The sequence below is a fragment of the Aedes aegypti genome, chromosome 1 (assembly GCF_002204515.2).
Source record: "Aedes aegypti strain LVP_AGWG chromosome 1, AaegL5.0 Primary Assembly, whole genome shotgun sequence".
Taxonomy (NCBI): domain Eukaryota; kingdom Metazoa; phylum Arthropoda; class Insecta; order Diptera; family Culicidae; genus Aedes; species Aedes aegypti.
This window is the reverse complement of record NC_035107.1, coordinates 178,617,013-178,638,012: the sequence shown is the minus strand read 5'-3', so window position 1 is coordinate 178,638,012 and position 21,000 is coordinate 178,617,013. Positions and strand designations below refer to the sequence as shown.

At 40.6% G+C, this 21,000-nt stretch overlaps 1 protein-coding gene across 1 annotated transcript; it reads left to right on the top strand.

Annotated features, from left to right (window-relative positions):
• Positions 1-415: 415 nt before the first annotated feature.
• Positions 416-19,435, top strand: LOC5573870 (WD repeat domain phosphoinositide-interacting protein 3). The gene is made up of 4 exons (XM_001654852.2): positions 416-723; positions 18,066-18,688; positions 18,750-18,972; positions 19,033-19,435. The coding sequence occupies exons 1-4, from the start codon at positions 657-659 to the stop codon at positions 19,137-19,139; spliced, it is 1,020 nt and encodes a 339-aa protein (XP_001654902.2). The 5' UTR covers positions 416-656; the 3' UTR covers positions 19,140-19,435.
• The last annotated feature ends 1,565 nt before the right edge of the window (positions 19,436-21,000 follow it).

Genomic DNA, 21,000 nt, shown 5'->3' with positions numbered 1-21,000 from the left:
GTTTCTCCCTCCCAGCCTAAAACAATAAAAAACATATTGAAATAAAATAAAAATGGGGTATTTTGGCCCTTTAAGCCAAATTTGGGTAAATGCAACGTGGGTGAAAACTAAATGCAGTTGACTAAAATTTTAGTTTAAAGAACCTATTTCTCGGTAGTCTGATTTCTCCGTGTAAACGAAAAAAAAAAAAAAAACAATGTCGGAGTCGGTGTCGGAGTTGATCTCTTTTGAGCCTTTTGAGTCAAAAGTTTTGACAACAGAATCCATTTCTGCTGCATCTGCAATCCATCTTCATTATCAAGCGCAGTTGTGCATTATTTTTCCTTTTGAGACGATTAAAAATAAAAATATTGGCGAGATGGACCGTGATCGGTCTTAGCCGTCTAACTAGACACCCCAAAGAAAAAAAAAATAAATAAAAATACGATCGAATTATGTTTGCTAATTAAACATTGATCAGTGCAGCCAAGAGTGAACGTTAAAATAGAACACAAGTAAGGCTACCTATTGCAAGCACAGCCAATAAACATCAACAAAAAGCCAAAAAAATGATAAGCTTCTCAGCGGAAAAGTGATAGACGAGTGAATATTTTGGTTGCGTAGGCAGATTTTTAGCAAGTTCCTGGCGGTTCGATCATTGCAAATAGGGACCGGAAATGAATCTTTTGGATAACAACCCCTACGGGAATGGACTGCTTTATGCGGGCTTCAATCAGGATCAGGGTGAGTATCAGGATTTACCTGGAAATATGCCGTGCAAAATGGAGATGTCTTGATGGCGTCATAAGCTGCATATTTTTTGTTATCAATAGTACTGTTTTGGTTGGGATTTATTTGGTATTTTAGTTTTACGGTAAAATGTCTGATAAAAGCTCTGATAATGATTTATTATGGCTTTTCATGATGCGATTTTTAGCTTTTGAGAAAAAAGGCCTCTAATTTTAAGTAGGTAGCACCATTTAACGACTTATATGGTCTTATAAAAAGATTATCGTAACAAATAGATACACTTATGTAGGGGGTGGGATTTCGCCTCATTAAATCCGGATAGCAAACACCTTGATGTGGATTGTGTAAGCTTCAAGCTACAAATATCATTTTATTATTTATTTGAAACTGTTCCGTTCTGTGAACAAGAACTTTATTAAATATCTCTAGACGTTTCTTATTATAAGAAATAAATTAACTTTTAGGATTTCTGTTAAGAACTGACTATTTGGTTTATTTCGGCTTCCTTTTTATACACATTGGTGTCACATACATTTACAGTACTGAACAGTTTGCTCGTGGTAGTTCAATCAGAATCCGTTGGGGTTTCTGCGGATTTACCGAACCGGGAATACTTAACAATCCTTCCCTCTTTGGAAAACAATTTATCATAATTTCATATTGACAAAATTCTACTTAATGCTAATAGTTCATTATTGTATTTCTATCTACTTATACTACATCTCACATGTTCGCGAGCGACTTCTTGTAATTATTGGACTTCTACTGCGCTTCAGTCTCTTAGGTTTGTTTGCTCCGCTTGATCTTTCTAGATTATCCATAAACATGCTGAATGATTGATCCTTAGGCTCTACTTCAAAGCCCATACAAACACTATTTTCGTCTGTCATTTTCCTACTACTGCGCTTCCGAGATTGTTTTGACGGGACTAGCAGTGCAGAACCTCTCGTAGACTTCAGCAACTTAAGTTGATTTCTGTGCGCCGATAAAACGTTCGGTTTTCTCTGGATATACCCACTCAATGATCTCGTCCTGGGTTACTGAGCTCTTATTCGTCCACTCACAGCAATTGAGTTATCAGCTTTTGCGCGCCTTTCACTGCTCACTGTTTTAATGATTCACTAAGTATTCCTCGCACACGGTCTTGTAAATTTGCTAATTTCACTTACCGCTTCGAATATGTTTTCTGTTAATTCGCACCGTAATTTACGAACCACTACGTTTCAGCATTCAATTGCCTACGCTAGGTCTGGCTTTTTCAAATCACAGCCGGCGCTGGAAACAAAAGTTTTCTGTTCCGCTGTAGCACTATAGTGTAGAACAAAGCAGCCGGTGGCTTGATCACTTATGATATATCCGATCACTAACACTGCACAAGGTTGTAATTAATTTTATCTCGTCGCCACTGTTCCGTTCTGTGAACAAGAACTTTATTAAATATCTCTAGACGTTTCTTATTATAAGAAATAAATTAACTTTTAGGATTTCTGTTAAGAACTGACTATTTGGTTTATTTCGGCTTCCTTTTTATACACATTGGTGTCACATACATTTACAGTACTGAACAGTTTGCTCGTGGTAGTTCAATCAGAATCCGTTGGGGTTTCTGCGGATTTACCGAACCGGGAATACTTAACAGAAACATTTGGTAAATAGAATGTTCCCTGTCCTTTGGTTCAGAAAGGGGTATGGGCGCGTTCTGCCAACTCGGTCGAGGCAGATTTCTTGTGTGAACAAGTTACAACATGGACGTTCTAAAGTGCCAGAATGAAGTGTTGTGCTTGTGGGGAGCACTTGAAGATGGGATGGAAGGTCATTACTTCGCGTTCGTGCTATTTTTCTGCTTATTTATAAAGTTATATACAATAACCGACCCTTAGCTTAACTATTTAAATTAACAGTTGCAAATACAATAATCGTTTTGAGCTTACTAACATGTCGCGTTAATTTAATCATATTGATCTTTTATCTACATCCGTCGAACCATTCTGAATGGCCGTTGTGAGAATATCACTAAAAACTTCTCACATGCAATAAAGCTGGATTGTCCTACATTGAAACATTAAGGTTTTCACTCTTTTGGATTCACTTTTTGTTGTTCGTCATCAGTAGTGTTGAGATGTCCTGAATGCCGCACATGGCGTACAGTGATCATTGCCATGGAGTTTCTCGGAAGCTGCATGGGGATTGTTATCATGGGAATCCAAAGAGCGAATTTTGTATGATTTCATTGTAGGTCAATACAGCAATTAAGCATGTAATAATCACTAACATTTCTTCTCTCTTTATCCTTGTTTTCATATCTAACCCGCCATTACAACGAGGAAAAAATCATCCGAGAGGAAAGACATGGCAGCGTATTGGCCGAGACAAGATAAGTATTATGTTTCCGTAAATATTTTTATTATTAATTGCAAGGTGAATCAGATCAACTAAATTTTTAACTAATAACAAACTTGTTCCACAGAGCTATTTACAAAACACCACACAAAATCCCTCCTTTTCCATGTCCTTAGGCAAAACACTTCACTACCGCTATATGTATGGCTGATTCATGTTCTTTTGGCCTTGCATCATTCATACGTGTATTGGAACTCAAGAGTAGAAGCAAAACTTAAAGAACCTTCTGGTCAAAGATGTTGCGTTGCCTACTTCCCAAACTTCAAAACCCCCTCGGTGTATTATGGACGGTGTGAGTTTTCAAACTTATGCTGGAGACTTGGCCCCCCCTGACCCCCTTGTACATCAATAAAATAAAATAAAATAAAATAAAACATTTGGTAAATAGAATGTTTACTCACAATTTTAGTGAACGTTCTGTGGGTTTAGGAATAATCGTATCAGCTACCCGAGATTATTTGTTTGCTATAAGTACAATATGCATGTTAGTTTTAAGTTCATTGTGTTTGATTTAGCTACTTACAACAGTTTTTAATTTCTAGTCACTAGGTTTAAGTTCAAATTCAGCAGCAATTCCGTACTAGTATTTATAAGATTAAGCAATAATTCAATTAGATTTTAAGTATAATTTTTAGATGATATTTTCCACAACGGTAGATCAACGTGATGACTTGCAAAGATCCTTTTCTCGATCGTTTGGCATTTCTCCTGTCTTCTGTCATGTATGACGGCTTGATCAGGTAAGACCAATAGCAGCGTTGCCGCACCGAGGGGTGTTGTCGGCACATACCCCCGCCCGTGAACCTAGGTCATGTCCCTGGTCCTTCCGAAGTCCTATAGGTTCACGTTTTTCTTCGACGTCTAACACCGCTAGCCTCACAGCAGGTTACAACAAGGACCAGATCTCCTTCAACTATATCCTTGGTTTCCTTGAACCACTTACACCGGCTTGTTATTACTGGTAGGTATTCTTTTACCCACCTTCTCCAAAACTCTCCAACTATGTATTGAGCCATCTTCCAACTACTGCGGAGTGTAGCTCGTTCGGGTATGTCAGCTGGCTCTATTTTATTACCCGTGGAACTGCCCAAGAGGAAATGATTCGGCGTCAGTGACTGTTGGTCTGCTGATTCTAGCGGGATGTACGTGAGAGGTCTGGAATTTATCAGCGCTTCTGCGTCGTAAATAATTGTCTCCAGCGTTTCGTCGTTAGGTTTACGTGGATGTTCGAAGACTGAGCCTAAGGCTGTTTTTACCGACCGGATCAAACGTTCCCACACACCACCCATATGCGGAGAGGCTGGCGGGATAAACTTCCATTTGGTATCGGCGTTTGTGAAGGTGACCGCGACCGCTTTGTTCATAGCTTCAAGTTCCTCCTTAAGCTGATTGCTGGCCCCTTGAAAACAGGTACCGTTGTCCGAGAAAAACACAGCTGGTGAACCACGGCGTGCAATAAATCTCCTGATAGCCATGACGCACGACTCTGTGGACAAACTAGGTACAACCTCCATATGGATAGCTCGGATTGAAAGGCAAGTAAATAGCGCAATCCATCGTTTCGCTTGAGATCGACCAACCTTAACATACAAAGGCCCAAAGTAGTCCACGCCGACGTACGTAAAAGGTCGCACGAACGGTTCTAGCCTTTCTCCGGGGAGCGGCGCCATTACCGGCGGATTCGGTAATGCTTTGTTAATCCGACACCATGTGCAGTTTTTCGACACTTTTTGCACAAGCGATCTCAGATTTGCTATTTCAAAGTGTTGACGAAGCTCATTGATCACGGTTTCGCGATTGGCGTGGCGATAACGGCGACGAAACCAGTCAACGATCATGTTTGTTATCGGGTGCAGCTTAGGAAGAATTACCGGATATCTTGCTTGAAATGGTAGGTATTCTGCTGCTCCGATGCGTCTGCGCATTCTCAGGATTCCTTGGGCGTCCATGTAAGGCCAAGTTTTGTATAGGGCAAACGCTCCCTTAGTGGAGGTAGCTCCAATAGTGGAGGTAATGTGTTTTGGCATGTTTCGCGCTAATAAATGATTATGTGATATTTTTGTATTATGTACGATGCGAAAATGATACAAGTAATCGAATAATATTCATGAAATTTAACCGTAAAACTATTTAAAACAATTATTTTGCTTAATTTTTTTGCTCCTTTGCACCTATAGTGGTGCATCAGTACCCATAGTGGAGGGTCCCATAAGAAATCAATGGTTTGCGCCACTAAAGGAACCATCCTTAAAATATACCTCCACTAAAGGAACAGTGTTCCTATTATTGGTGCAAGGCTTTTTGCAGGGAAATTTCAAATGAATCGTGATTTTTATACATTTGAATGATAGAAGGATTTGAGATCTATCGAATGATACGTTAAAATCATATATTTCATGATCTTAACACCGTGTTTTAGCAGTTTTCCCTTAGGTGCACCACTAATGGTACACTTGCCCTATGGAACTGGATTTAGCAACATTACCATGTTTGGCATCCGGGGAATCAGCCGTTTTCATCAACTCTTTCCGTTCCTCTGAAAAGGTCTCTATTTGTGCCATTTTCCACAGAAGAACCTCAGCACGCGCTAGCTCTTCTTGGGTTAGAATTTCCCGCTGCAGCTTTTGGCCGACATTCTCTCGTCGTAGGCTGTTGATAAAACGAACAATGTATGCAGTTGCTCGTTGTAACTTCGACCATTTGTTGAATCGAGAGTATTCTATGAGGGTTTTAGGATTCCAATGTGTCTGAACTCTTCGTAGCTCTTCATGGGTTGTGGTTGTAATATGTTGTTCTGGCCACGATACTTCATTCCATCGTAGAAATTCAGGTCTTTTAAACCAGACACTATTAGAATCTAAGTTCGGTCCATCTTTCCACTTTGTGGCATCATCGGAAATGTTGGACCTTGATTGCACCCATCTCCACTCTTGCGGTTCGCTCAAAGTTAAGATTTCACCAACTCGTACCGACACAAACTTGTGAAATTTGCGATGATCAGACCGGATCCACGTCAGTGTAGTGGTTGAGTCGCTCCAGAAGAACCTTCTAGATACAGGAAGCGAGTGATACTCAACAATCGTCGTGGCGAATCGTACTCCAAGGACTGCCGCCTTCAGTTCAAGTCGCGGAGTGGACAAAGTTTTTAGGGGTGCCACTTTGGTTTTGGAGCCTACCAGCGCTACCTGCACATGGCCATCGTGTACCAACCGAAAATAAATCGCGCAAGAATAGGCGATGTTACTAGCGTCCACGAACGTATGGACTTGCAGTTCATTGATTTCTGACGGATATGGTGAAAAGTAGCACCGCGCAATCTTTAAATCGTTCAGTTTTGGAAAAAGTTCAACCTATTGCCGCCATTTTTTATTGAGTTCGTAGTTGAGAGGCTCATCCCATCCCGTTCCAGCCGCCCATGTTCCTTGTATGATAACCTTTCCGTGGACGAGAAAATGTGAGATAAGCCCGAGGGGATCGAAGAGACTCATTACTACCTTCAGAACCTCACGCTTGGTAGGAACATGTGTTTCGTCGAGAATTGAGTGGAGATCGTTTCGCAGATTGAAGGAATAGGAGAAACAATCATCGACAGGATTCCAGGTCATTCCTAGCACGGACTCAGTAGTGGAGTTCCTTTCTAGCATCAAGTTCTTCGGTTCATCATCGGTTGGTTGACCTATTTCCCGGAGAAGTCCTGTTGAGTTAGAGCGAAAGCCTCGAATCTCGAATCCTCCCAGCGAGTGTACTTGAGTTACCTCCTTCACTACTTCCACAGCATCTTCAAGGGTCGCAAAGCTGTCCAAGTAGTCATCCACGTAATGTTTTTTTTTACGATTGCGGTGGCGGCACGTGGATAAACTTCGGAGAACTCCTGCGCGTTAAGGTTTTTTACGTATTGCGCGGCAGCGGGAGAACAAGTCGCGCCGAACGTCGCTACGTCCATGATGTAGAGTTGAATAGGTTCCGTAGAGTTGTTCCGCCATAGGAAACATTGTGCTAAACGGTCCTCTTCGCGAATTGAGAGCTGGTGAAACATCTCTTTGATGTCACCGCAGACCGCAATGGGAAATTGACGAAAGCCACTAAGCACTGCTGGTAATGGTGTTAAAAGATCGGGACCCTTCAAATGCTTGGAATTGAAGGAGACTCCATCTACCATGGCTGCGGCATCCCATATTAATCTTATTTTGCTAGGTTTCTTGGAATGAATGACCACTCCAAGCGGCAGGAACCACATACGTTTGCGGTCTGCCCTTTCAAGCTCCTAATCAGTGGCAATGTGGGCGTATCCTTTTCGTAAGTACTCGGCAATTTGCTCCAGAACACGATTCTTCAGCAATGGGTTCTTTTCTAACTTACGCTCCAAAGACTTCAACCGCCGAACTGCCATTGGATAGCTGTCGGGGAAATTCGGATCGTCTTCTTTCCACAGAAGTCCAGTTTCAAATCCCCGTCCTGTCCGTCGCGTGGTTCGTTGTAATATTTCAATCGCACGTCTTTCTTCATCAGACTCTAGTGTTTCGCTTAGCCCCTTTATTCCGGCATCTTCCAATGTATAATAGTCTCGGAGCTGATCGTTCAATTGACAGTCACTATTTGCTGGTCCAGCTACATGAAAATGAACGACAGCTCGCGGTATAGATGTTCCAGCTAAACTCCCGTAGACACTCCAACCCAATCGGCACTTAGCGGCTATCGGGTCTTTAGGTCCACCTTCGCGGACTTTTAACGGAACGGCAAGGTGAAGATTATCCAAACCAATTAGTAGCTTTGGCTGGATCAATTCATAATCTCTCAGTGGAAGTCCCCGTAAATGTGGATAGCGGTTGCAGAGATCGTTGTAATTCATTGTTTGAGAAGGCAAGACTAAACAACTGACTGTCCTAACTTCGCTCAGCTTATAACGGGTTCGACCATTTTCACCGGTGATATCCAGCTGAATTCGTTGGGAATTTCGTTCTTCCCGTTTTATGTTACCCGTCCACTGAAGGGTCAACGGTTCTACGTGACCAGATACGCCTAGACGATCAGCGATGGTTTCCTCCAAAAATGTTGTCGACGATCCTTCATCGATGAACGCAAATACGAGTTCCTTCTGCGATCCCGCATATAGTACCACTGGGAGCACCCGAAACATAGGGTACGATCCATTGTTTTCCATGAGATGATTGACAGAGACATTCCGAGGTGGAAACGCCGAAGAGGAGTGAAGGAGTGTGTGGTGTTTTTGGAGACATCCCTCAATCCCACACCCTTGCCAGGACTTACACCGCCACTTTCCGTGGCTATTAAGGCACGTACAACATAGTCTCTTTTGATGGACGACCTCCCACCGTTTACCGACATCCAGTGATTTAAACTGATGGCAATCCACTACGCGATGACCATCACGTTCGCATGCTGCGCATGGCTTACCTGATTTCACTGGTTGATTTACCATCCCTGGAGCAGGAGCTGCGATCGACGAATGGGTGTGTAACAGACTTCTTTCTCTTACTCGTTGTTCACCCTTGGAACGGCCGTGGTTCGGCAGTTCAAATGTCACCTGACTTGCTGCGTCTACTAATCCAGTCATGAAGTCACCAAACGTAGATAACGTCGCATAAGGTTGTCGGCTTTTATAGATGGCCCAGTCCATCTTCAGTGCTCCGGGAAGCTTTTCTACCAATTCTTGCATCAGCACAGGGTTTGCCAAGTGCGTGTACTGCTTCGCTGCCTTCAAGTGGTCCACGAGATTTTGCACCACTAATCCGAATTCTACCACAGTCTCCAAGCGATCGTGTCTGGGTGCAGGAGTACGATGAACCTTTTCAATAAGCGTCCGTATGAGAAGCTCTGGTCTACCATACAGTGTTTGAAGGGTGTTGATCACTTGACGGACGCTCGATGGAAGTAGAAGTCTACTCCGTACAGACTCAAGCGCATGTCCTCTTAAACATCGCTACAGTCGAATCAAGTTTTCGGCATCGGTGTAGCCGCAAGCCGCTGTAGATTTCTCAAAGCTACAAATGAATATTGGCCAATCTTCGGGATTGCCAGAGAAGTTCGGTAATTCCTTCCCCATCACTTGTCTGGCAGCTAGTTGGCTCGCACTGAGCGTCACAGGAATCGTAGATGGGTCTGGATCCATATTTCGCTGAGGCAACGTGTATGACAATTGTTGATATTGCCTGTCCATATTTTGTTCTAGTTCCGGTTCTGCAGGAGGCTTCGGAAATTGTCGACCAGCATTCGGAAGTGAGTCCATCGGATGATTGACATAATATGAATGAAAATCGTGGTTGAATCGTTGACTGGCTGTGTTTGCATTTGTTGCTTGCTTCTGCGGTACGTCTTGATTCGGCTTAGGAATCGCACGTTCGTGAACGTCTTCAAATCGGTTGTATTTTGGAGCGCCAATCGAGAGCCGAGAAAATTGCTGGTCCACATGCGACTCATTCGGGTTTTGATGTTCAGCTGTGTTGGTGAATGACGGTTTTTGATTGATTACCGGTAATGCTTCTGGGGTACACTCCTTAAGGAATCGATTTCATCTTCAGCTCGTTCGGGGGAACATTGTTGCAACCACAGGGATACTTGTTGTTCAGAATCCGGAATTGTGCCAGCTCTGCTGCTGCACTCACTCAGTTGTCGTGCAATGGTGTTTTTTTTCTCGAGCGATTTCTTCCTAATCATCTGCTGCTTCCTTTGGTACTCCCTTTCTTCCTGCAATTTACGTTGTCGTAGCTTGGCTTCAGCTTGCAAAAGCACCTTTTTCTCCTCAAGCTGGCGTTCCTCTTCTTCCATTTCTTTCTTCCTAATCGCTTCCTGCGCCTCCAACTCTTGTTCCTTTAGCAATTGCTCTTCTTCGACCAGCTTCATTTGAGCCTGCAAACGGGCGGCTCGGACACTCGAAGTCGTGCTGATTGCGCTTCGAGAGAATTTCGATGCCAGTTGAGTAACCTTATTAACCGGCTTCAGAGCAGATTTGGCAGAACGAAGGGATCTGCCTTCCGATGGAGGTCGTTTGTGTGTAAGAGATGAGGACGTACCGTAAGGGGTTGCTTTCGTCTTTGCATTGCACTCCTTGCAAAGGTAGGTTTGGTTCTTCACCGACTCGTCTACCCCTGCGCAGTCAAAGTGTTTCCAAAGATTACAGCTGTTACAGGCAACCCACTTCTCGTCTTCGGCATCTGCCCTGGTGCAGGACTTGCAGCTGTATCCAGCGGGTCTCTGATGTTCCTCCATTCCACGACCCCGCGTACCATAAAATTCTTGAAGATTTTGTAGGGGGTGGGATTTCGTCTCACTAAATCCGGATAGCAAACACCTTGATGTGGATTGTGTAAGCTTCAAGCTACAAATATCATTTTATTATTTATTTGAAACATTTGGTAAATAGAATGTTTACTCACAATTTTAGTGAACGTTCTGTGGGTTTAGGAAGAATCGTATCAGCTACCCGAGATTCTATGTTTGCTATAAGTACAATATGCATGTTAGTTTTAAGTTCATTGTTTTTGATTTAGCTACTTACAACAGTTTTTAATTTCTAGTCACTAGGTTTAAGTTCAAATTCAGCAGCAATTCCGTACAAGTATTTATAAGATTAAGCAGTAATTCAATTAGATTTTAAGTATAATTTTTAAGATGATATTTTCCACAACGGTAGATCAACGTGATGACTTGCAAAGATCCTTTTCTCGATCGTTTGGCATTTCTCCTGTCTTTTGTCATGTATGACGGCTTGATCAGGTAAGACCAATAGCAGCGTCGCCGCACCGAGGGCTGTTGTCGGCACAACCAGTGTTGCCACATTTTTTCCGGCTCTCATCAACAATTTTTAATTTGAACTTATTATTCTAAAAGTAAGTTAAAGGTGCATAATAGCTTCTAAAATATAAAATACTTAAGTTTTTGAGAAAAACCAAACAGAGTAATGGCTTTTCTGATTTATATCTTCCAAATCCGTGTTCTTAACTCGTGAAATTTCCTTAAATCTTAAAAATATTTTTTATCTCAAAAATCTGTGATCTGTGATCACAGATATCTGTAGGCAAGAACAGAAAAAAATCGGTGTAATTACAGATAAATCTGTGTATGTGGCATCACTGGGCACAACTTATATAGGGTAAAGGAGCCAGATAGCCGTAGCGGTAAAAATGAGGGTCGTGAGTTTGAATCCCATTAATCGTGGATGTTTTTGGTTTGGATTTTTTTCGACTTCACGGGGCATATAATATCCTCGTACCGGCCAAACGATATACAAACGCAGAAATTGTCAATGGCAAATAAAGCTCAGTTAATAAATGAGAAGCAGACTTTGTCCCAGTGGGGCCGTAATGCCAGAAATAATTTCGTCTTCTGATGAAGGGAAGGTCATCCTCTATCTCGCATTGGTGTAGGTTTAGATATTTATTGATTGATTTGCAGAAAAAAAAAAATAGCTACGCACTTAGTTACTATACCATCAATGGCGTTATCCCAAAATTATGCGAAATATAAACTCTGAAACATCTGAACGATGTTATGAAAAAGTGAGCAATAATATACCGCAGTAATATTTAGTTACATGTTACATGTTTTTATGGTATAAAGATAAACATTTATAGCGTTGACATTTATAGCCCCGCCTATCTCCGCCAGCAAGAGATGTTCCGACAGCGACATTTTTCCTCTTTAGTTTTATTTCCATTGTTTTTTCGCTTATTCTCCAAATGCACATTTCAGCAGATCTTATATTCGTGATCAATAACGGCACTGGCAGTACTAACAGTCAGTTGAGATGCGGAGGAATGTTAGTGTTTAATGATTGTAACACTGTCATCCTAATTTGGTAAAACTATTTCGTCTACACACTTAGAAAATATCACCGACTTCGGTGATGAAGTTTATATTAGAATCAAATGTAATGAATCGATTTATTTCACGAATTCTGCTGTTTTCTTTACATGAAGGTATGCCATTGAACACCGTCAGCAGGCTCAGGTGGAACATTGAACAAAAATCCTGGCTGTTTACCCCTTTTTGAAGAAAACCGGTGCCATCGATTCTGTCATGGGTAGTTGTGCTCGTAATGCGACGCTGCAATCCGGAAACGTAAATTGGCAGTTGTAGGTATACTACAATAAGGGGGGTCTGTAGCCTTGAGGTTACGCTTCCGCTTCATAAGCGGAAGGTCATGGGTTCGATTCCCAGCCCCTCCACAAAAAACCCGTCCAGCCACCAGAAGACGCCTCACGGAGCACATCCAACCTCCGTCAGTATCAGATGGCGACTGAGACAAACTGACCCTCTTCGCAGGCAGCTAGCCTCACTAATAGCAGAGCTCTCTCCTACCTGCTCGGTGGGAGAGTAAAAGAGTAGGAGATAGTGAAACTAGATGTAAATATTCGTGATCAAACGTCAACATTCCACCGCAAAATCGCTAGTGTTTGGAGGTGATATTAACATCCAAATTGCCAAATAACCTCCAAATCATCACCTCCAAGTTAGTTCTAATAACCTCCGTTTTATGAAATATGGTGGCGCGTCGATCGTCGCAAGTTTATCGTTAAACAGTCAATAGATAAGTTGAAAATAGATCTGTATCGATAAAGCAGATACAGATTAACTGAGTCCGACACAGTAGTGGCCAGAAGCACAAAGTGCCTTAAAAAAATGGTATACTACAATGAAAACATTTATTTTCATCTTGAAAAAAAAAACATCATAGAAACACTCAGGTCGTACTTACAGAATACACGTACCGGACGCTCATCGCGCTATTGTAGTTAAAAAAACAGATGCAATATGATTTTGTTGATTAGTACTTAGTGACAAATATGGTGACCTCAGAATTTTTCAAATTACCATTTGTTCGGTAAAACATTGAGCTTATTGAACTGAAGTACGGTAAAAACTTACAGCCTACGGCGGATCTAAACGATTTACAGTTTTTTTCGGTAATAAAACGACGATTTCGGTACAGTAGAGGAATATTGTTTTCATTTTTTTATACATTTAAGGTTTTTCGGTAAATCTCGTAATCTCGTTTGCATTACCGAAACCTCAGTTAAATATTTTTGTACAGTACGTTTCCGGTAAGAAAATTTACCGAACAACGAGAAAAATCTAAGTGTGTAGCTGAAATATATTTATAGTACCGTACACCCCCGTTAATTTGAACGATACCTCATGCAAACCATCGGGGTTCATTTTTAATTTGAACATCTAGTCACCCTAGAAACGTGTTTCTAATTACCTCTTTCACTGTTTTGTTTTGATTCTGCGTTCCGTTCCACAGCGTTCCATTTCACTTTATTCCGTTCCATGAGCTAAATGACGTTTGAACCATTTTTATTCTGAACGATGTGCAAATTAGCGGGGTACAAATTAAAAAGTGCTCAGATTAAATGTGGTCAAACCAACGGGGATACCCGGTATACTCTACAAACAGACAAAACAATTTGGATGTCTCACAGGTATGATAAACCCACTTAAAAGCAAAATTATATTAATAAATGAAGAGCTATTTGCAAAAAGTATGTAAAATAAGAATTCATAGTCAAGTTCTTCTTCATTTGTCTTCAAATTCTCATCCTCATTGCCATATAGCCTACCTCAGTTTCGCCAAAGGTGTGCTGAACCAGTCATTATTTGAAACCTTCGCAAAAATAAAGCGGGAATTCTCTGGTTGAAACACGACTGCGTTCCAACTAGCGAATCCGACCGGTTAGTTGGGACGACTCAGCTGGTGAAAATGCTCCAGACTCACGCATCTGTTCTCATTTGTTCTAGGTAGTCCATGCAGGTCATGGACCATTTGCGTATAATGGACTCCCTACAGAAAAACATAAAATTAACACTCAAAGCAGTCTTAGTCCTTTAAAAATTTACCGAGGGAACTTCGACTGCATTGTTAGGTATTTGGTCTGAGGTGCATTAATATTTACAGATATGTGAACAGTTTTGTAAATGGAATCACACAAGAGGGATCATAATTAGCATTTTCATGGCAGTGCGAATCGTACCTTCGTGCTGTGCGTACACGAATTCTCTCTGCTCTTGGATGTTTTTCTTTTAAAACTACCTAAAGCAATAAAACAGTACTTTTCAGTGCTACAAAAACAGTACTTTTAAGTGCTAAAATTAAAAACGGTACTTTTCAGTGCTACTAAAACAGTACTTTTCAGTACTATTTTTTCTACTATTGATCCCTTTACGATCCTTGTTTGGACCCGTTCCTTCGATTTTTCGTTGGACCCTTTGGAGAAAGCTAGCAGTGGTAATCCTTCTTGGACACCGTCTTGGGAAAAAACTTCTCGAAGGTCACGTCTTCTTTCGTTTATTCATTAAACATGATTGCAACAACAAACAAAAGGGAGGGTGAATCTCTGAATTCACAACTTCCTACGAAAAAGTGGGATTTAAAACTGTCACTAAACTTGGCAAGAATGGAAGAAAGGAGCTTTCTCCGGAATGCGAACTTTCTTCCAAGGGTGAAATGAATATTGTTGATAATTGCATCGAAATGAGCAATCAGTTCGATGCTCTAGACAAATTTTCCGCACACCAAATCGAAGCAGCCTCTCGCCCAGGCTCTTTGATTCAAGTGAGGAAGCAAAGAGTTCCGCCCATCGTGGTCAGTTGTTCCGAATTTGGGGGATTTAGGCAGGAAATCAAGGTTTCCTTCCATATCACAAAGAAAAGAGACTGTCGCGTTTTTCCGGAAACTCTTAAAGATCGCGAATCTCTTCTCAAACATCTCGAAGAGAAGAAGCACATTTTTTTACTTATGACGACAAAACTGAACGTTTGTTCAAAGTCGTCTTGAAAGGTGTCTCAAGTGACTATAAGTCACCCGAAGAGATCAAAAATGGAATAAATGATTTACTTGGATTTTCCCCAGTCCAAGTAATCATTATGAAAAAGAGAACCCAATCTGGCATTCTTCGGAAAAGGATTTCTCAAGAATATTATTTAGTTCACTTTTTTTTTTTTTTTTTTTTTTTAATTAAGGTACTCCGTGCTCGTGGCCACTACTGTGCCGGATTCTGTTCGTCTGTATCTGCTATACCGATACAGATCTATTTTTAACTAATCTATATATTTACATCTGCTTTCACTCTCTTCTACTCTTTTACTCTCACACCGAGCAGGTAGGAGAGAGCTCTGCTGTTCAGTCCAATCGATTTCCATAAGCCATAGTCCTTTGCTCTTGCGGTGGTTCATTTTTCCGTGTTCCTAAGTCGTTTGAGGCTAGCTGCCTACGAAGAGGGTCAGTTTGTCTCAGTCACCATCTGATACTGACGGAGGATGGATGTGCTCCCCCAAAGCACGGTCCTCCGTGCGGCGTCTTCTGGTGGCTGGACGGGTTTTTTTTTGTGGAGGGGCTGGGAATTGAATCCATGACCTTCCGCATATGAAGCGGAAGCGTAACCTCAAGGCTACGGACCCCCCTATTTAGTTCACTTTAACAAAAAGGAACTCAATAATATTAAAGCTTTAGAAAAAGCAAAACTTATGTTCGATGTCCGTGTGACATGGGAACATTTCCAGAAACCTGGAGGAAATTACCAGAACCCCACTCAGTGCCGTGTGCCAAAAGTGGGGTCATGGAACAAACAATTGCCGTATGGATGCTAAATGCATGATTTGCGGAGGTTCTTCTCACGCTAAGGACGTCTGTCCAGCGAAGGAAGATACCATCAAGTTTATATGCTCGAATTGCGGGGGTACAATTTTTGGGATTGCCCTTCGCGAAGGAGAGTCGTCGAGGCTTGTGCCAGGCAGATGAAAGATAATATCCGTTACGATAACGGTCGTTTCCGGAATTTGCCTGGTAGAGTATCGAACAATACTAATTTTTCAGTTAACGATCGCTTGATTAGGAATCATACCCATCAGGAAGATCATAATCATGCTCATTCACAAACTAATTTTAATCCGTCGGGTAGCCGTTCGAATCTTCTAATTTCGAATGTATCTACCCAAGAGAAATCCTTTGCCGATATCGTAGCTGGTAATTTGAACTCCTCCCCTATTCGTACTATGAGTACCCATTCTACTTGTTTCAAATCAAATGGAAAAAAATCCCTGCCGCCACCTACAGGTGACATCTACTCCGCCTCTTCGTCTACCGACAATTCTAACGGAAAATCATCAAATGTACCCACTTGAAGTGATATGTCTGCCTCTAATTTTAATTTTCTAACTGAACAATTGAATCTAATGATTGATGCAATGTTCAAAGCCACCACTATGACTGAAGCAGTCCAAGTTGGTGTAAAATTTACAAATAAAATTGTTATTGGATTACGTTTTTCTAATGAATTCAAATAATAATTTAAAATTTTTAAATTGGAATGCTCGTTCTCTGAATGGTAAAGAGGACGAGCTGTTTAATTTTTTTACAGCTAATAACATATGCACGTTATTATTAAAACATATTTAAAACCTGAATCCAAACTTAAAAAATATCCATATAGCAGTTATTACTGAAAACTGGATCCAAACTATTTTGTTTATCGTAATGATTGACTTGATGGGGCATGTGGGGGGTTGCAATTTTGTTTATCGTAATTATCGTATAAAAGGCGTATAAAACATCAACTGTTTTCGTCATTTGAAACTAAATTTTTTGAAACTTTAGGTGTTTCAGTTGAAACACAGCTTCGCAAATATACTTTTATAGCTGCCTATTTGCCTTTTCAATGCTCTGGTCAGCAAATGAATTTGCTCCAAACTGACTTGCAAAAATTGACTCGCAATAAATATTTTTTTTTGTCATTGGTGACTTTAATGCCAAACATCGGTCATGGAATAATTATCAAAGTAATTCCAACGGCAGAATTTTATTTGATGAGTGCTCTTCAGGATATTTCTCAATTCAATACCATCTACGATTGATTTGGTCTTAACCGACTCTAGTCATCTTGGTAGCCAATTAATTACTTATGCTGATTTTGATTCTGATCATGTCCTTGTTACATTTCAAATATCTCCACTTTCAATTATTTTCGAGCCGGTTGGAATATATATGAAACATATATTGACTCTAATCTTGATGTTAACATTTCTTCACAAACAAAACTTGATATTGACAATACTTTTGAAACTTTAACAAATTCCATTGTTGAAGTCAGGAGCATTGCAATTCCAAAATGTGAAGTAAAATTTGAATCCGTGATAACAGACGATGATCTTAAATTCTTGATCCGTCTTAAAAACGTGAGGAGAAGGCAATTTCAACGCACTCGCGATCCTGCTATGAAAATTATATGACAGGACCCAATGGCAGTTTTTTGTACCTCGTGTTTGAATCATGAAATTGTATGTTTTGCTGACAATTCAATAAATTACGGTTCTGAGAGCTTCATTTTTCAAACATTGTTGTTCAAATAAGTTTAACTAGTTAAAAATTTCTAATTTTAATCAAAATCACGTGCGGTTTAATGATATTGCAATGAAACTGCAAAAATGGCATGTATTGATTGTCTGTTTTCGTGATAAAATAGTTTTGACTGGCTATGACCATGTTGCCCCGTTCCTCTATGTTTTATATAAGTTCTGTTTTTGTTGAAAATGTTTTAGAATCTATACAATTTCATGCACATCATGCCTATACATAGTGGGAGAATGAACTGCTGAGAAAAAATAAATAAAACAATAGACAAAACTTTACGCAAAGCTTATTTTTACATCCAAAATCTTATAAGATTTTCGTAGTAGCATAAACATTTCAAATTTTCATGAATATATGAAGTATAAAATAAGATTTTATCATGGTTTTCACGGAGTTGGCTAGTTGAAGCATACTTTATGAGGTCCTAAGGTTATCGGGATCCGAATCGGTTTTTTAAGCTTAAATGAAGGGTGGCCAATAATACCCCGTATAACCATACTGCCCCGCCTTCCCCTACTTAGAATACGTCCTTTGGTGTTTCCATGTTATTGTTATAACATTATTTTTTCAGGCTGTTTCGCTTGTGCCACGGATAATGGTTTCCGTGTGTACAACACCGATCCGTTGAAGGAAAAGGAACGCCAATATTTCTCAGATGGTGGAATCGGTCACGTGGAGATGCTATTTCGATGTAACTATTTAGCCCTTGTTGGAGGCGGAATACGTCCCTTGTATCCCCCAAACAAAGTTCTCGTTTGGGACGACAGCAATAAAGCACCGGCTATTTCACTGGATTTCAACGCACCGGTTAAAAGTGTCCGCCTGCGGAGGGATCGCATAGTAGTAGTTCTGGAAGGAATCATCAAAGTGTACACTTTCACCCAGACGCCGAACCAGTTGCATGTGTTTGAAACTAGCCAAAACTCACAAGGACTATGCGTTCTCTGTCCTAATAGCAATAAATCTTTGCTGGCATTTCCCGGTCGAAGAACTGGCCACGTGCAGATTGTTGATCTAGCAAATACGGAAAAAGCTCCACAAGAAATTGTCGCCCACGAAACTGCAATCAGTTGTATTGCACTTAATTTGCAAGGAACGAGGCTTGCCACAGCCAGTGATCGCGGCACGTTGATTCGCATCTTTGATACGTCTAATGGGTCAAAGGTAGCAGAACTACGACGAGGCTCAAATCAGGTAAATATAGACTCGTATATATACTTGTAAACGATCATTACGTATCTCATTTCTTGTTTAGGCAAAAATCTACTGTATCAACTTTAACCATCAGTCTACGGCGGTTGTAGTTTCGTCAGACCATGGCACCATCCATGTATTCAATTTAGATGAACCGAAGAGCAAAGAATCATCCAGTTTACTAACGAAATATTTTACCAGTCAATGGTCGTTTTGCAAATTTTCGATTCCGCAAGGACCACCATGTATATGCGCATTTGGCTCCGAAAACAACTCTGTTATAGGTATTTACTATAAACTTATATGTTTGAACAGATAGTAACTGATTTAATTTCTCTTTGCAGTGATATGCGCAGATGGACACTACTACAAATTTGTCTACAACAGCAAAGGCGAATGTAGTCGGGAAGTTTGCTCTCAATTTCTAGAAATGACTGACGATCACACATAAGCATGTTCTGGGTGCATGGAATTTTGGTGTCTTCAAGAACGGAAATATTATTTTAACATGGACGCTACTGACTCTGAAAAGGAGGAACAGCGCCTTTATTTTAGATACACTATTATATTCGAGCGAAGGCTGTCTAGATGACAGTCGAAAAGAGATCGATTAGTGAATACTGGATATACAGCATCATTCATAACATATGAATTTAAACTTATCTAATATTATTGTATGTCAGCTAATAGTACGAACAGTCTATTAAACTACGCTACTCAGTAAATATTTTTGTTGGAAAACTTAAATAATGACATTTTCTTCTTAATACTAATATTACATTCTCATTGAACCAACTTTCTGCTCAATAGTCTGCTATTAGTACACAATGGTAAAACGAGAATAACCTATTTTGTGACTACGGAGTTATCTGCAATGAAATGACTAAAATAATCACAAATTGGCTACATTTTAATTGATGGACGGCACTGCTAGGATATAATCGACGCCAGAACCTATCGCGGCGCAAACATCGATTCGCATCACTACCTTGTGATGGTTAAAGTCCGCCAAAGACATTCCGTTGTGATCAACATACAGTACTGAAGCCCGCGCCACGGTTTCCAGATGATAGTCTAGTTACCCGAAGTCGCAACTGATTACGCGCAAAGCCTTGAAGCTGCATTGCCGGATGAGGGAGAGCTCACCGAAGCCGCTCTTAAGGACTGCTGGAGTAGTTTTAAAGTAGCTATTAACAACACAGCAGAAGGTGCCATTGTGTTTGTGAAAGAAATCGAATTCGAAGAAATTCGCTCATCCATCCCTCGATTGCATCAATTATTACCATCACTGACATTTCCACTTCTCCCAGCGTCTCGCCCATCACCGTTAGTGACACATCATCCGTAAAACCAACAATCTTCACCTTCCTGGGTAGTCGCAGTGTCAAGAGACTCCGTCGTACATCCAAAGAGTTGGACCGAAAATGGAACCCTGAGGGACGCCCGTTGTAACTTGCATTGACTTCTGCCTTTCATTTGTTTAACACAGTATTCTGCTCTGGAAGTAGCTCTTCAGGATCTTGCACAGATAGTCGGGAACCTGGATTCTGTGCAGTGCTACGGTGATGGCCTCTCAGCTGACGCTGTTGAATGCGTTTTTCACATCTATCGTAACCACGGCGCAGTATCGATCTCCTCTTCGTTTCTGCTTTGGCGCCTTTTCAGCACACTTGAGTACTGCTCGAATTGCGTCTACCGTCGATAAGTCTTTGCGGAATCCAAACTGCATTTGCGACAACCCGTGCTCACTCTCCGTACTCTTCGTCAGCTTGTTAAGGATGATTCTTTTACAGGAGTTTTCCGAGCGTATCCAGCAGGCAAATCAGGGTGTCTACTCATTTACAGAAATGTAATTCCCTAAGTTTTCCAGGTTTAAAAAAAAAATCTAGGTTAAAGAAATTTCCCAAAACATACGAATAGTTAATTAAAGATGATTAAAAACCCTTTTTTTTTAAATAAAATTATCTAGGAAAAAAAATGTTTTTTTTTTGTTGTTTACCACGAAAATCAAGAATGTTTATCCAGTGATCTGAAAGGGCCTTACTCATAATCTTTCTCTTAAAATGGGATTCAGATGTATGGACTTCATTGACGTACCCACAATATTTTTTCTAGAGAGCGTTTTGCATTTTTTTTATTTGGGGAAATTGAGGCTGAAAGTATGATCGTATTAGAAATAATTACATTAGACACCTAGAAGTGTCTAAAAAAGAGACCATACATATATTATGAATAATAAGAGATACCTAACAGGAAGCACGAGATGAGAGTTTGATTTCTATGTTGAACAGACATTTTTCTATGTATAATTC